This window comes from Anopheles marshallii, chromosome X (assembly GCF_943734725.1).
Source record: "Anopheles marshallii chromosome X, idAnoMarsDA_429_01, whole genome shotgun sequence".
In the NCBI taxonomy this organism is placed as follows: Eukaryota; Metazoa; Arthropoda; class Insecta; order Diptera; family Culicidae; genus Anopheles; species Anopheles marshallii.
This window is the reverse complement of record NC_071325.1, coordinates 2,995,293-3,008,301: the sequence shown is the minus strand read 5'-3', so window position 1 is coordinate 3,008,301 and position 13,009 is coordinate 2,995,293. Positions and strand designations below refer to the sequence as shown.

The window sequence follows — 13,009 nt, the reverse complement described above, 5'->3', positions numbered from 1 at the left end:
CATGGATTATGCAAGCGTACCGCATGTTCGATTTTCAAGTACCTTTCCACAGATTTCCTACAGTAAGTTCTGCCACAACGGTTGCAGCATTCCCATTTGACAGTTGCAGAATGGCTTTTGCGAAACGCATCGCAGTAGGCTGCTGCAAAACGCCTTGGTTACTTCTCTAGCAGCACGGTTGCTAGGCAACGGCGCGCACATCCAGCATGACAGCAGGTCCATTTTGATCCGAGCAATCAGTCACTGTTGTCTCGTGGTACAGCTGAAGTTAATAAGTGCAACTGCGGAATTTTAACAATAAAAAAAACTTAAAACTACTTAAATTTACGAACGAAAGACGCAAACATGGCGCAAACAGACACTGTACGAAGGATTGATCGCTTGTGGGAGGCTCCCGACATCGGCACGTTTGTGCAAACACCAACTATCAATATCGGCGTCGTGACCGGTTCGATGGGCATGTTCACGGTGATCATGTTGCTGGATGGTAGAATCGTGATACAGCCAAACACATCCTGCACAGTTATGGCTGCTCCGGTCGATCGGTATAACGACAAGATGAAGCCGAACACGCTGGTCTTCATCACGAAAGGCCGATTCATGGGCACGTATGCAATTATATTAGGCAGTGTACGCGGTTTACTATACTTGAAACCAGAGAAAAGGACGCTGTCGAAGTTCTTACAAGTTGCTGGACAGTACGAAACGCGCATCTTCGTTGTAAACCAAACTGATGTGCACGTTTTGCAACTATACCCTAACGCACCGAGAGGAACACATGGACGCTGAGCATTGGTAGAGAAGCCTTCGTGGTCGCCCGGATTGGAAGACTATGCCAAAGAAGATATGACACGAATAGAACAATTTGGTGAACCTCTCAACAACAACATTGTAATAAACAAAATTTCTTTGGCCTACTATACATCGATACGGGTTCTATTCTGCTGGGGATTGTGTACTGGAACGAATTAACATCAAATCGCGTGCCGCTACGTTCGAACCGTCTTTCGCTATCGTCGGTTTCTTCAAAAACTTCATCTCAATCTAAATTCTTCTTTGTTTCTTTGTTTAAATATAACAATGAATGATGTAACATCAGCAATAATGTACCATAATCAAGTCTTTGACGATACGTTTGAAAACCTGACGATCAAACGTATGAAACGTCTGCAGTCAGTATATGTTAACGTTAGCGAAAGACGCTTCGAACAAAGCAGCACGCATTTCCATGGCGACGGCATACGGTTCGAACGTAGGTGAGAGAACGTGTTAATTCATCCGGAGATGCAGGCTTGACTAAGCGTTGCAACATTTCTAAACAAGGGACGGAGGAATTTGCGACGTACAGCGTTTTTTTTATTCTTTCAGTTCACAAATACTATTACACTAGCGATTAAATCCGATTGTTTATGCACAAAATGCGTAAGTCCGACTTTTAGAAATGAAGAATGAATGATTTATTTACTTCCTTCCTTGTCTGGTTTAGAACATCTAGTTGAAAATGCAACACCCTGCTAGCGGTAAAACAATTGCTGTCTTTTACGGTTTCTCTTAAAATGTCTTAAAGCTCAAAACGTTACGTTGGAAACTTACATTTTGGTACCATATTTTTTTTTTTGCATAACTCCGGTACCGTTCTACTGGACTGGACAAAACAGATGACGTGTGATCAATACATTCACCTAACATTGCACGTTAACCTTCTCATTCGGCGCTAGCGTTTCTGGTGCACATTGAGCCGATGTTTCACCCGGTTCCTTTGCGACGGTTCCCCCCAGCGGCACCATGCACGTTGCAAACGGTACGGCGTTGGGAAACAGTGGCGCACCGGTCGAGGAGCGCACCGTGTAGACCGGCGCTACAATGCGAGGTCCTTTGTCCAAGGCACGCTGCTGTTGTTGCGACTGTTGCAGCGGAACGGTCAATGGTGCAGGTGGTAGCAGATGGTACGGTGCCATCAGTGCAGACTGGAGTGTGCTCTGGGCGAGCGCCAGCGATGAACGATGGGTGGGCAGTACCGGCAGCCGGGACACCGGCTGAAACTGCCCGTCCAGCGGGATGCTACCGACCTGCTGTGGTTGAAACAGCCACTGGGCGATCAACTGTGCCTGTTGTCGCTGTTCGCGCTTGTTGCGCGAGTCTTGCTGCTTCTTGAATTTGGTGCGCCGGTTCTGGAACCAGGTCTTGATCTGGGTTTCGGTTAGCCCGAGACATTGCGCCAACTCGAAGCGCTTGTTTACGTTCAGGTAGATGTTTCGCTGGAACTCATCCTCGAGACGCTCGAGCTGCATCGCACTGTACGCCTGGCGCGGTTTCCTTTCCCGGTTCTGCTTCCGGTAGCGCTTCACCAGCGAGGAGGCTACAAGAGACAACGAATTATATATCATTCAGAGGTACCATTGTCGTGCTGTTGGCACAGTTATGAGTTTTGTTATACTGTCTTGAAAAATTTGCAAAACGTCCACCAGTGTTGTGGTAGCGTACATAAACAATAGTAAAGGTTCCTCAGTAAAGAACTATCCTATCATGTTCAGTATTTAGAACTAATCACGATTCCTAGTTTCGTGTAGCAACATAATCGTTTAAGATTTATAGTGAGTTTATGTTATACAACACGTTTGTAATGTTATCTTCAACAACAACTACAAAATGTGTTCATTTATAGACATGTCAGTCAACTAAGGCAGACGTATTATAGAATTGGATTTCTATTGTCTGGTTTGTAGGGTTGTGACTGGATCGATCATCTCTTCGACCATCAAATTATAAGTAGGTAGGGAAAAAGGCACATGGCACCTGGAGACTTGTAACGAATGGACGCTCTCATCGCAGGATTGCCATGGACGTTAGGGTGCATAGCTCGATGCAGTCTGGTAACGTTCCTCCATTAATCTTCTACTGGTTAAACAGTTCTGCCAGACGTGTTTGTACAACAATTATCTGTTTACACGCGATAATCATTTCCCATTGATCGCAACGAACTGTTTCATGTTTAGCCAGTTGTCTTTTTCATCCGCAATGTCCCTAGAACGGGGCTCTGCTGGCCTAAAATGAGGAGGTAATAAAGTTAACAAGCCGAACACAGAAGGATGCTGGTGTGATTTTTACCACTTACGACATTCCAGTGCGACACTGAGATGACACACCGTGACAATATCTAGCAGGGGCCCGCCGTGGTCTCTTGGGCCACTGTGACGCGATGGGATGATGACCGGTTCCATCGCCCATGCAAACAACAGTGCGTACCAACAGTGTAGAAAAGCACCGTAATTAACACCTTATAAAATTCCACACTGCTCAATGAGCCGAGAACAAACAAACACGGAAGAGAAAGGAATATAGGGTCCTTGCCCACCACCCCCTCTGGGGCTTGTGTGAGGGATAGCATCAACCGTCCAGCGCTACACCGCTGGATCGTGCTTTCACTTCCACTGGGAAGAGCGGGAGAAGCTAACCGAACCAACATCATCCGGAGAGGCTACCATAATCAGGCAGCAGAAGAAGACGGTGCGCGGTTCGCACCGATATGCAGCCTCATTAAACAATTTTCAATCCGTTTGTTTGTCGTTTACTTATCGTCGTCTCGGTCTGTGTCCCGCGCTTGTATGTGGCGAAGACGCCTAAACAGCTCAATGACGATCAATAAACGAAAATTAAGTTTCAGCAGAAGAGGCAACAAGGCGGCTGCACTGTTTGCACGGTATGGCTTTTGGTCGTAGCGGCGAACGTCTTATTCAGCTCATGCACCATCGATTAGAACCGCTTAGGACGTGCAGGTATAGGACGCTAACCAGGTACGCAAATAGAACACGTATTGTGGCCAGCTGTTGATTGTTCGGTTTTTATCACATTTCGTGTATTGGCTTTTTTTTTCTTCTTCGTGTCAACGGTCGTCACATTGGACAACAGTGTGTAGGTTCCTAATTGGTTTAATTTACCAAGTTACTGAGAATCTCGGACGCTAATATCAAGCTGCCAGGAGGGGAACGCTTCAATCGAGTGCGTAGGTGTGAGAAAACAAAGCCAACTGTAATCATGTTTCGGTTGCTACTAACACACAACCATTACTTGCGTCAATACAGACCGATAACGAAGTGACAAGTGAGTGACAGAGATAATGCGATCGCACACCGATCAAAATCCGCACGAGAAAGTTTTCGTCACCAACGTTTTTCGTAATGAAAACAAAATGGCTAACTAACCGTATTTTATTATCTTCTTTGTGCTCTGTACCACACAAACGCATCTAATGTTCTGTTAAACCATGGTGAACTGGTGCAGTGTACAAATCGTGAATAAGTAGTTTGGCTTGTTATCACAATCGTTTATACTTTATATGGTGTTGTGGTTGAAAACAGTCATCGTCTTGTGATTTTTTGTGTGAAACACGTATTACCCAAATCGTGTTTGAGTCGTTATCGTCCATACAATGCGTAGTGTATCGGTTACACAAAGTTATGAACGTTGTTATTGCCATAGAAAATATGTTAGTATTAACAATTTTCCCATTCCCACTTTTAGTTCCAAATGTTCAAGGTTTTTAACAAACAAGAAAAACGGTATGTTTACAAAACCTGTCTCAGATGTTAAGGTTATTTCACACTACACTCTTACTATAGTAGGCGAAAGATCTTACCTTGCAAATGAAAGTACGGATCGCTGCTGATGTTGAGCTTGGAGAGGTTCGGTTTGTGCGAAGGACGCTCCTGCAGGAGATGCGGCGTCGTCCCCGGTTCTGGTGGCCATTTTCCGTACGTTGCCAGATCGTGCGTACCGTGCGACAGCACCTTCCGCTGAAAGCGGTTCAGATTCACCTCCAGCGTTCTGCCTTCCGGCCAGGCTATGTACACGGTGTTAACCTTACGACCCGGGATTGATTGCTGCCCGGCTTGATTGTAGACTATTGAGGCGAGACAGGATCGATTATAAGGTGATTGTGTCTCCGACTCCAGTGCAGATCCCGGGACAGTTTGTTCCGGCGGCGGTGACCCAGTTGGGGACAGTGCCGCCAGAGAGGTGGCGGCACCACACCATTCCCGTTCGCTGGCAATCGAGATGGCACTGCCGGATGGTGGTGTTGAGCAGAGGCTTGCCGGTGTACCGGTCGATGCCGTACTTTTTTCACCTGAGCTCAATTTGGAGACGTTCAGCAGTGTCTCCATCAGCGGGTCCTCCTTTGAGTGACAGCCACCAGCATTGGTGGCAGAATGGTTCACACTCCCGAAACCGAGCAACCGTTCGATGAAGAAGCTTGGAAGGGATTTTTGATGTACGGCATCGGTAGACATGCTGGAATCGGTATTCATGCAACATCCATCGGAAAACTCCGTCGTGTCTGGTGCAGGAGGCACAATACCGACCGAAGACCAGTTGACATTTTTCTTCATCAACTGCTGCAGATTCTTCTCGGACGTTGTATTCGTTTCAGGCTCATGCTCTTCATGGTCGGAATCTGATGTAAGTGTAGTACTATGACTCAGGATGGTATTATTACTCATTGTGCTTTTTCTTTGTTTGGCAGGACACAACACTACACAATTTCGATTGATTGAGGACAGTAATTGAACGCTTGAGTGGCGAAACACACGGGAAGTTACCGAACTATTATATATTACTTCACTTGCCATACACTGTTTCAGCACATCAGTGTGTAATTCTTCGCCAACGCACAACACAACAGAGATCCTCGCTGATCACTAACAGTCGGTAAATAATCACTTAAGCATCAGCCAAAACTCAACTCGCAAACACGTTTTGCATAATGATTCAAACACTCAAACAAAGGGGGAGTTTATAGATGCGTGTATCACCTGCCCGGCACGCAGGATGACATTATCGCATAATTACTCGTCTGCAACTGTTCGTCACTGAACCGTGAACGGAATGAGCAGACCAGTCCCCCGTGTTCGCTCAACAGTGTCCACGACGCTTAGCCGAAAAATACTCGATTCCATAGGTGAGAAAAATGCGTCCTAAGAAGTAAACAGAAGAAACAGCCGGCGGCACGACCCGCAGAGCGAACGAGATGGATTATCCGCGCCGTTAGCATCGGGAATAAAAAAAGCAAACAAAACTAAAAACGAAACGCTCAGCCAGTGATCTCTTTCGCCATGACGGTGCACACAGCATCACAGCACAGGGCGAAGACCAATCGTAGCACGATTCATTCATCATCCATCCTTTCCCATACTTCACCCTAAACGGGTCGGGGGCCTGCCCACCATGGGAAAATGCGCGATGAAATATGGAAACCTTCCCGGGACCCTTTTTCGCGCTACCACCAGCGCACGCTATATAGATGGCTTTCCTTCTGCAGGACCGGCTGCGTTCTGGCGCGGTGTTCAAATGAAAGAAGAGAAACCTCCCCCCTGAGGAAGGGGAAAGCAGACAAGCGGAACCTGCCGGTGCTTTTAATGCTTTTCCAGGTGAGATTTCTTCCGTCCGGACGACGCGAAGTAATTCGTGCCATTTACCGGCTGCATGCTTCGCCCACCGTTCCGAGACACGCAAACACACACGTGGTGCGCGGCTGAAGTTTCCTTTGTTGCTGGGTGGGAAGCTGACGTGCGATTTAGCACCCATTTTACCGACGTTACTGAAGTCCACAGCCGGATTGTCCGGCCAACTTAACGTTCACCATACTCTGAGAACTCTGAATATTTCCTGAGGAGGTCGGCAAATGGAACCCTTATGATAAGGGGAAGTAATGAATATCCTGCACCGACAGGTTAACCAGAAAGCATGTCCAGCATCTCCAACAAAATATTCGAAGAGCCTCCGTGCGTACCTCCTCTTACATAAAGAACTTCCACCCCTGCCTATACTCCGATTTGACTAAACGTCTCGGGGTTTCCTCCTATTACGATTACATTATGAGTATTTAACAGTTGCGCTAACAAAGTGTTATCCTTCACCATTATCTCCGCACACACACACACACCGCTCCAAAAGAAAAAAACCCGCCGACAACCACTCCGCACACCGTAACGCTGAGCAAAGTAGCACTAAAATCGGTCGACTCATGATTCATAAATCCCACGCCAAGGTAAAACTGCATAACTGCTCAACTTCCGCTGGTAAAGGGAAAGATAAAGCACCATTCGACATGCCCCCCCGCAGGGCCGCGTGCGGGGAAGGTGGGAAGGGTTGGTGAAAATGTATTTGATTTATCCAATTTAGGTAAGCACGCAACCATGAATCTCACAAAAATCTTACAACAACGACAACAAAAAAAGAGCAAGAAAAATGGATTCTGTCACAGTGAGCAGATTGATTACGGTTTGCTGTGCCTGCCGCCGATGGCAATACGGGTGAAAACTCCGCAGGAAAAGCGGCGGTATATGTGTGTGTTGGAGTGAAATTTTTTTTGGGTGGGAACGAACAAACGATGCAAGCCCTAATTGATGTTTACTAAGAGATCATTTCCCTTTTGTTCCGGGTGTTTTTTTTCCTTCGTTGTAGTTTTTGTTTTGTTGGGTGCGGGGATTTCCACCAGGTTATGTTGTAATCCGTCGTAAATCAAGGAGCGTCTCCCCTCGATTGGTACCTATTACTACTACTACTAGTATAACTACTACTACTACTACTATGGCCTACTACTTAAATGATATTATAGACTACTTTCGTAATGAAGTTATACAATCGAAATAAGGGTTTGGTCAACCTGTCGTTCTAGGTCGCCTTACCTACGTTACCTGCGTTACGAGCAGTTTCACTTGCGTTAGGGCAGTTCAACCTGCATTACGTTCGTTCGTTTAATTACTTTTACATTTAACATTTAATTTAGATAGCTCAACCACAACATAATTCGACGTAGGAAGTTCGTTCGTCCACTTGATCGAACTGTACAGGTTCAGAGTTTGTGACCCAGCTCTAGTTCGAATGTTGAACGTTTGCAATAGGAGAAACCATACTAGAGTAGGGCAGATGTTTATTTTAAACTCGATTGTAGAATTATTTTGAGAGCGAAACTACTACTACCTTGTATGCTTACCTATATTAGGCTTTCGATTGTTTGCCTCCACAAGGGTAAAGTTCTGTGCACTTGCCATTGCCAAGACCTATCAGAGCGGCGCTCATGCACCTCAACGCAAACTCTGGTAAGTTTCTCGAGGGATGTTTGTAGCGAGCTAACCAGGATACGCCGAAGCTAAAAAGGATGTTAGTAAGGAGCAGGTACTTAGACATCACGGACCAGAACTCCACATAACTCTGCTGCAATACGCACCTCCATACACTGATCCAATATCCGGGGATGCTGGTGAGGTCGCGGGAAAACCTGTTCGCCTTGCAGAGGCAAGCGTGCAGACAGAGATCCTGTGCCGTACCGTTCCCAGCGATGGTATCGATCGAATCGACCACGTACATCGCCAGCTGGTTAAGTTCCCGCGCCCTAGCCGACCCCTCCACGTGCAGCGCACGCGCAACCCGACGTCCTTCCTCGTCCTCCACCTCCACCTCCGAGGTGGTCGGCAGTATCATCATGTTCGAGTCGCTTTTCGTCATCGTTATGCACATGATCACCTGCAGTATGAACATCCCGAACGACAGGTACGCGAGCGTTGTCAGCGCGATGTCGAACAGATCCTTCAAGCCGAGCAAACTCTTATCGACCGCTTTCTCCTCGTACTCCACCACCGGCGCGTGATGATGGTGGTGGTAGGCGTAGTCACCGCGCGATGCCTCATACCCACCACCGTCCGCTTCGCCTTGCAGCAGGCCCCGTTGGTACTTGGACTGTCTCAGCTGCAGATCGTTCGCACCGTACTGTCCGTAACGGTCGTAGTTACCAACGGGTGCGCCACCACCCTGCACACTACCAATCTGTTCCGGTTGCATCGCGTACCCGGTAATGATACCTTCGTCGAAGTACTCTTCCTGACCGAGGCGCGGATTCGACGTCGGATGATGCGCTTCCGACTGCCGGTGGAAAGTGGCATGCTGGAGACTTCGATTCAGCGTATCGTTCACCTTGCGCGTGGAGAGAAAATTCTCATAAATGTCATCCAGTGTAGAGGTCCTGCAAAACGAGATTGGAAGTTCACAGAGCTAAGCAACCAAAGGCACCCGCTATACTTACTTTGTGAGCCATTCTTTGTATCCCGACGAGCCCGGATCGTAAAGCATACCATCGGTAGGATCTTGCGGTGCATTCATCATCGGGGAGGAGCTGTTCGGCATCGCTGAGCTCATGCGTTTGAATAGTTGGGATTGCGACGGATACACGTTGATGATGCGCTTGGCGAGGAAACCCTTGCAGCGGTAAAGATTGATCATCGTCCTGCGGTGAAACAGAGCGAGTTTGGTTGGAGAGAAGGTTTTGCTTTGCGTAACAGCCATCCAAAGGTAGCACATTCGACGAGTGTTCTCATTTTACCGGTGAAATTCCAGCGTGGAAAGCGCACTACTGTAGCTGGCATCGTTCGATCCGAGCTCGTGCAATGGTCCCTCATCCGTTCGGTCCGGTTCAGCACGACTTTCAGCCCCCTTATCCTGACCACAGTCACCACCACCTTCACTCATCTCACACACACCGTCCAGCATTAGATATGTAATGGGCATCAGCTGTGCGTCTAGAATGCCGTCGGCGGATATCATTAGGTCCGGTTCGGTGCCGAGTTCAGCGCAACCAGCAAACCGGACTCCGAAAAGCACTTCCACCGAAATCACTACCAGCGTTAGGATGTTCATCCCCTTCATTTTTCGATCACTAAAAAACATCTTATCCCAACTAGAGCTAACCAGCAACTGTCTGCCAACACCTTACGGTGCGTTGCAGGAAAAAAAATCCGCAAAACCGTTCCGCGTACGAGCGAAAATATGTCGCCAAGTTCATGCCAACCTTGCGTTGCACAATGTGCATCGATGCATTAGTTTGGAACCGACCCGTTTCCGGTTATATGCGCTTTAATGGTCCCTCGCTTCTAGCGTTTCTATCTCCTGCTGGCCACCATTTGTTGTGCCTGTTCCCTGTTCATCTCAAACTCAATTTATCTAGTTCCCGTTACCCTAATTGCTTGGGTAAAAGTGTAAATAATTATCTCTAATGGCCGTACATTGCAGATACTTTATGAGTAAAGCAAGCAATAGCAAACAATATACGTTTTTGCGACAGTCTATCTAAGGGACTTGTGCTTCAGTGAGTGTGTGATATTGTATTTTTAATTTATTCTTTTATTGTTTTATATAAATTTTTAATTAATTTTATTTAATCCGCTAATGCTCACCGAGTTGTTTTTCTTTTAAATATTATTATGTAAATTGAGTTATTTTACCAACATATTTTGCGCTAAAACTTAAAAAACAAGTTTGTTTTGTACATTGTGTATACTTCACACACAGCTTTATGGCACGGACTGTCCTTTTTTCTCATGTTGATCTCCATCCCATCCCAGCAGCTTTGAAGGCAGAAGGCACGTAACGGTGACTTTAATATCGCTCACGATTGCAGTCATTCGTTACCAGTGGATGCTATCGAGTGACTTCAATGATGGACAACCCACAGCCACAGATCGTTAAATAGAGACGGGATGGGCCGGAAGAATGGATCGGGACAAAAGCGTTCATCAGACGACGAGTTTCGGACACTCCTGCGGCAATTTTAAGGAGAACCGTAGACACTGCTTTTTTGTAATAATAACGCAATAATAATGCATCTTTAATTGAATGTTAATACGTAAATGTACTTTTTTCTTGTAAATGAAAACAAATAAAATATTTCCTTACACAGCTCCTAGTGCTCCCTTCCTTCCCACTAGCGCATATACAACAGTGTTTCTTTTTTTTCCTACCTTTCTTTCGCGCGCGCACACACACACACAAACACGCATACACGCACATATACATACACTTGATCTTCGTCACCGAATACAACACATCACAATTGCGAGCAGAATGTTTTGATGGATAAGCTCTCTCTCTTCTCCTTATTATCCGACCAGGGATCGTCACTCTTCGGCGTGCGGTAGGTTGCGATTCGGAATGAAACCACCGAGCTCCCGGTCACCGTGATCCTCGCCCCGGCTGATCGTTGCCATCACGTACACGATGCAGACGAACCCGAGCAGACCGGTCGCGAACAGGAACCACGTTTTTCGCCAAACGGGCCGGGCGGACGGTGCGTACAGCCGGCGGGACCACCGGGAAAATATTTCCTTCGGTGTGCGGCGCTTGTACTTGTTGTCGTCCCGATCCGAACCACCGATCGGTGGTTCTCGGGTGAGCAGTGTCGATCGTCTACTGTTTGCTGTAAAAAGCAGCACACAAAGCAACGCGGTGAGTAAGAGCCTTCTAGCGGTAAGGGTTTGTCGTTCATTTCAATGCTGGCTTACCGATATTAACGTACGGATCGAGGTTTAGTACCGAATGGGGTGTTTCGGGCCGTTCCTTACTGGACCCTTGGTTCGTACTGTTGGTTCCCATTGTCCGGCCCTGGGACATCATCCCGTGTACGTCACTGTATCCCGTCATGGCGCTACCATTCTGATTTGCCATCAGATCCACCGATGGTTTGGACGAAGCTTCCGTGTAGCTTTTATCGTGCTTATCATCCAAAATCTAAAATGCACCAAAAGGGAAAACGTTCATGAAATTATGCAAAGAACCTTTGCCAGCTTGTTCGCTGGGAAGCTGCTGCGATTCGTTACCAACGGTAGGCCAAGCTCGTTCCGGCCCCAGTTCACCTGGCCGAGCCGTACGCGCAGCACGTCCGCAACCGGCGACACCAGGTTGCTGGGCGGAAACAGTGGTTCACTGCAGATCGGACAGGTATGGCCACCGGGGGCCGTATTTGGGGGTAGCATTTGCTGTCGCGCATTGAGACACTTCCAGTGAAAGACATCTGCAAAGAGCAAGTGACGAACCGCAGCCAAAACATTAAAAAAACGGATTCAATCATCCTAGAATGGTAAAACTGCGAAACGATTTGCTGCTGCCAAAACACACGTACGGTAACATATGAGCCGAACGCAATCGTCACTATCTCGTGGACTTCCGCACAGGGTACAGTTGGAGTCGAAATCACTATCCTTCAACCACTGAATGTACGACTGCACTGTGCACTGTTTTCGAGCAAAGAAAAAGGAAGCCAAACAAAGCGTAAAATGTTAATGTTTATGGGATGGTATGCTGAAACTTGTCGCCCTTCTACGGTGCCGCACGGCACCGTAATGTTTACCTTCGTGTGGTTCACCACCATACAGTTTTCGCACACATTCACTCGATGCTCGAAGCAGAATTGCGTCGTCACCTGCCGCTTGGGACACTTGCAGAGACCCATTATCGTTTGCTAGGACCGTTGTGTGATGCTTTTATGATTTTAATTAATGTTTCGGGTCTCTTCTTCTACCGTGTTTTTTTTTTCAACCCCGCACCGACAGTGTTGTGGCTAGCCACGTCTCGTTGTTAAAGTTTCTGCCACAGATTATTACCTCGCACCACTTTGCCAGGTTGGATCATGCGGTACGGTGCGCGCTGTCACTATAACGAAGAAAAAGAAGAAACAACAAACAAAACTGACAGCCCCAGAAGCCGGTTCGTGATGTAAATGTTGATAAATTACGCACTTTTTTGCTTACGCGTTTGAGAAGTTCATTCATCACTGAACTGCTGTGATCGTTCTTTAAGCTCGCTCGGTGTTTTGGGTCCAATATTTGCAGTATAAACTCCTAACATTGCGCTTGTACTTTTTGTTGTGATTTCACACATTGACAGCTGAAAGATGTGAATGGTTACGTAGGGTTCACAATGCACTCTCGGTTCAACTGCAGTGCACAAAGCCTTCCCTTTGGGCGTGTCTGCACAGGAATCTTCCAATCAATAATTTATGGCAAATTGACTATTGTCGTGAAATTCTAAAATATAAAATATCAAAAATGAAAACGAATGTAGTGATATACCAAAACCAAATTAAATTAATACACGCTACGGTTTCGTTTATGTTCGAATGAATTTAATTTGAATCAAAAATTTCAAATTTTCGTGTGTTTTTATTTGCAGTATGTTCACGCTC

The 13,009-nt window shown here is 46.7% G+C and overlaps 3 protein-coding genes across 3 annotated transcripts; all 3 read right to left on the bottom strand.

The window, feature by feature from the left end:
* Positions 1-1,682: 1,682 nt before the first annotated feature.
* LOC128707740 (homeobox protein NOBOX-like) lies at positions 1,683-5,498 on the bottom strand. Its single transcript, XM_053802702.1, has 2 exons — positions 4,637-5,498; positions 1,683-2,359 (listed from the first exon to the last, which is right to left on the bottom strand). The coding sequence occupies exons 1-2, from the start codon at positions 5,496-5,498 to the stop codon at positions 1,683-1,685; spliced, it is 1,539 nt and encodes a 512-aa protein (XP_053658677.1).
* A 2,500-nt stretch (positions 5,499-7,998) lies between these two features.
* LOC128713797 (uncharacterized) lies at positions 7,999-9,720 on the bottom strand. The gene is made up of 4 exons (XM_053808703.1): positions 9,377-9,720; positions 9,080-9,280; positions 8,228-9,019; positions 7,999-8,149 (listed from the first exon to the last, which is right to left on the bottom strand). Exons 1-4 carry the CDS (start codon positions 9,718-9,720, stop codon positions 7,999-8,001), a joined length of 1,488 nt encoding a protein of 495 aa, XP_053664678.1.
* Positions 9,721-10,946: 1,226 nt separating this feature from the next.
* On the bottom strand, positions 10,947-12,277 carry LOC128707775 (zinc finger protein-like 1 homolog). Its single transcript, XM_053802735.1, has 5 exons — positions 12,176-12,277; positions 11,948-12,059; positions 11,646-11,839; positions 11,331-11,556; positions 10,947-11,245 (listed from the first exon to the last, which is right to left on the bottom strand). The coding sequence occupies exons 1-5, from the start codon at positions 12,275-12,277 to the stop codon at positions 10,947-10,949; spliced, it is 933 nt and encodes a 310-aa protein (XP_053658710.1).
* Positions 12,278-13,009: the final 732 nt, after the last annotated feature.

Coding starts and splice junctions, on each gene's coding strand:
- LOC128707740 (XM_053802702.1), bottom strand. CDS start 5,498: ATGAGTAATAATACCATCCTGAGTCATAGTACTACACTTACATCAGAT. Junction 2,360..4,636: donor TCCGTACTTTCATTTGCAAG/GTAAGATCTTTC, acceptor TGTCTCTTGTAG/CCTCCTCGCTGGTGAAGCGC.
- LOC128713797 (XM_053808703.1), bottom strand. CDS start 9,720: ATGTTTTTTAGTGATCGAAAAATGAAGGGGATGAACATCCTAACGCTG. Junction 9,281..9,376: donor TCCACGCTGGAATTTCACCG/GTAAAATGAGAA, acceptor GTTTCACCGCAG/GACGATGATCAATCTTTACC. Junction 8,150..8,227: donor TATTGGATCAGTGTATGGAG/GTGCGTATTGCA, acceptor CATCCTTTTTAG/CTTCGGCGTATCCTGGTTAG.
- LOC128707775 (XM_053802735.1), bottom strand. CDS start 12,277: ATGGGTCTCTGCAAGTGTCCCAAGCGGCAGGTGACGACGCAATTCTGC. Junction 12,060..12,175: donor TGGTGGTGAACCACACGAAG/GTAAACATTACG, acceptor GCTCGAAAACAG/TGCACAGTGCAGTCGTACAT. Junction 11,557..11,645: donor ACGAGCTTGGCCTACCGTTG/GTAACGAATCGC, acceptor GGTGCATTTTAG/ATTTTGGATGATAAGCACGA.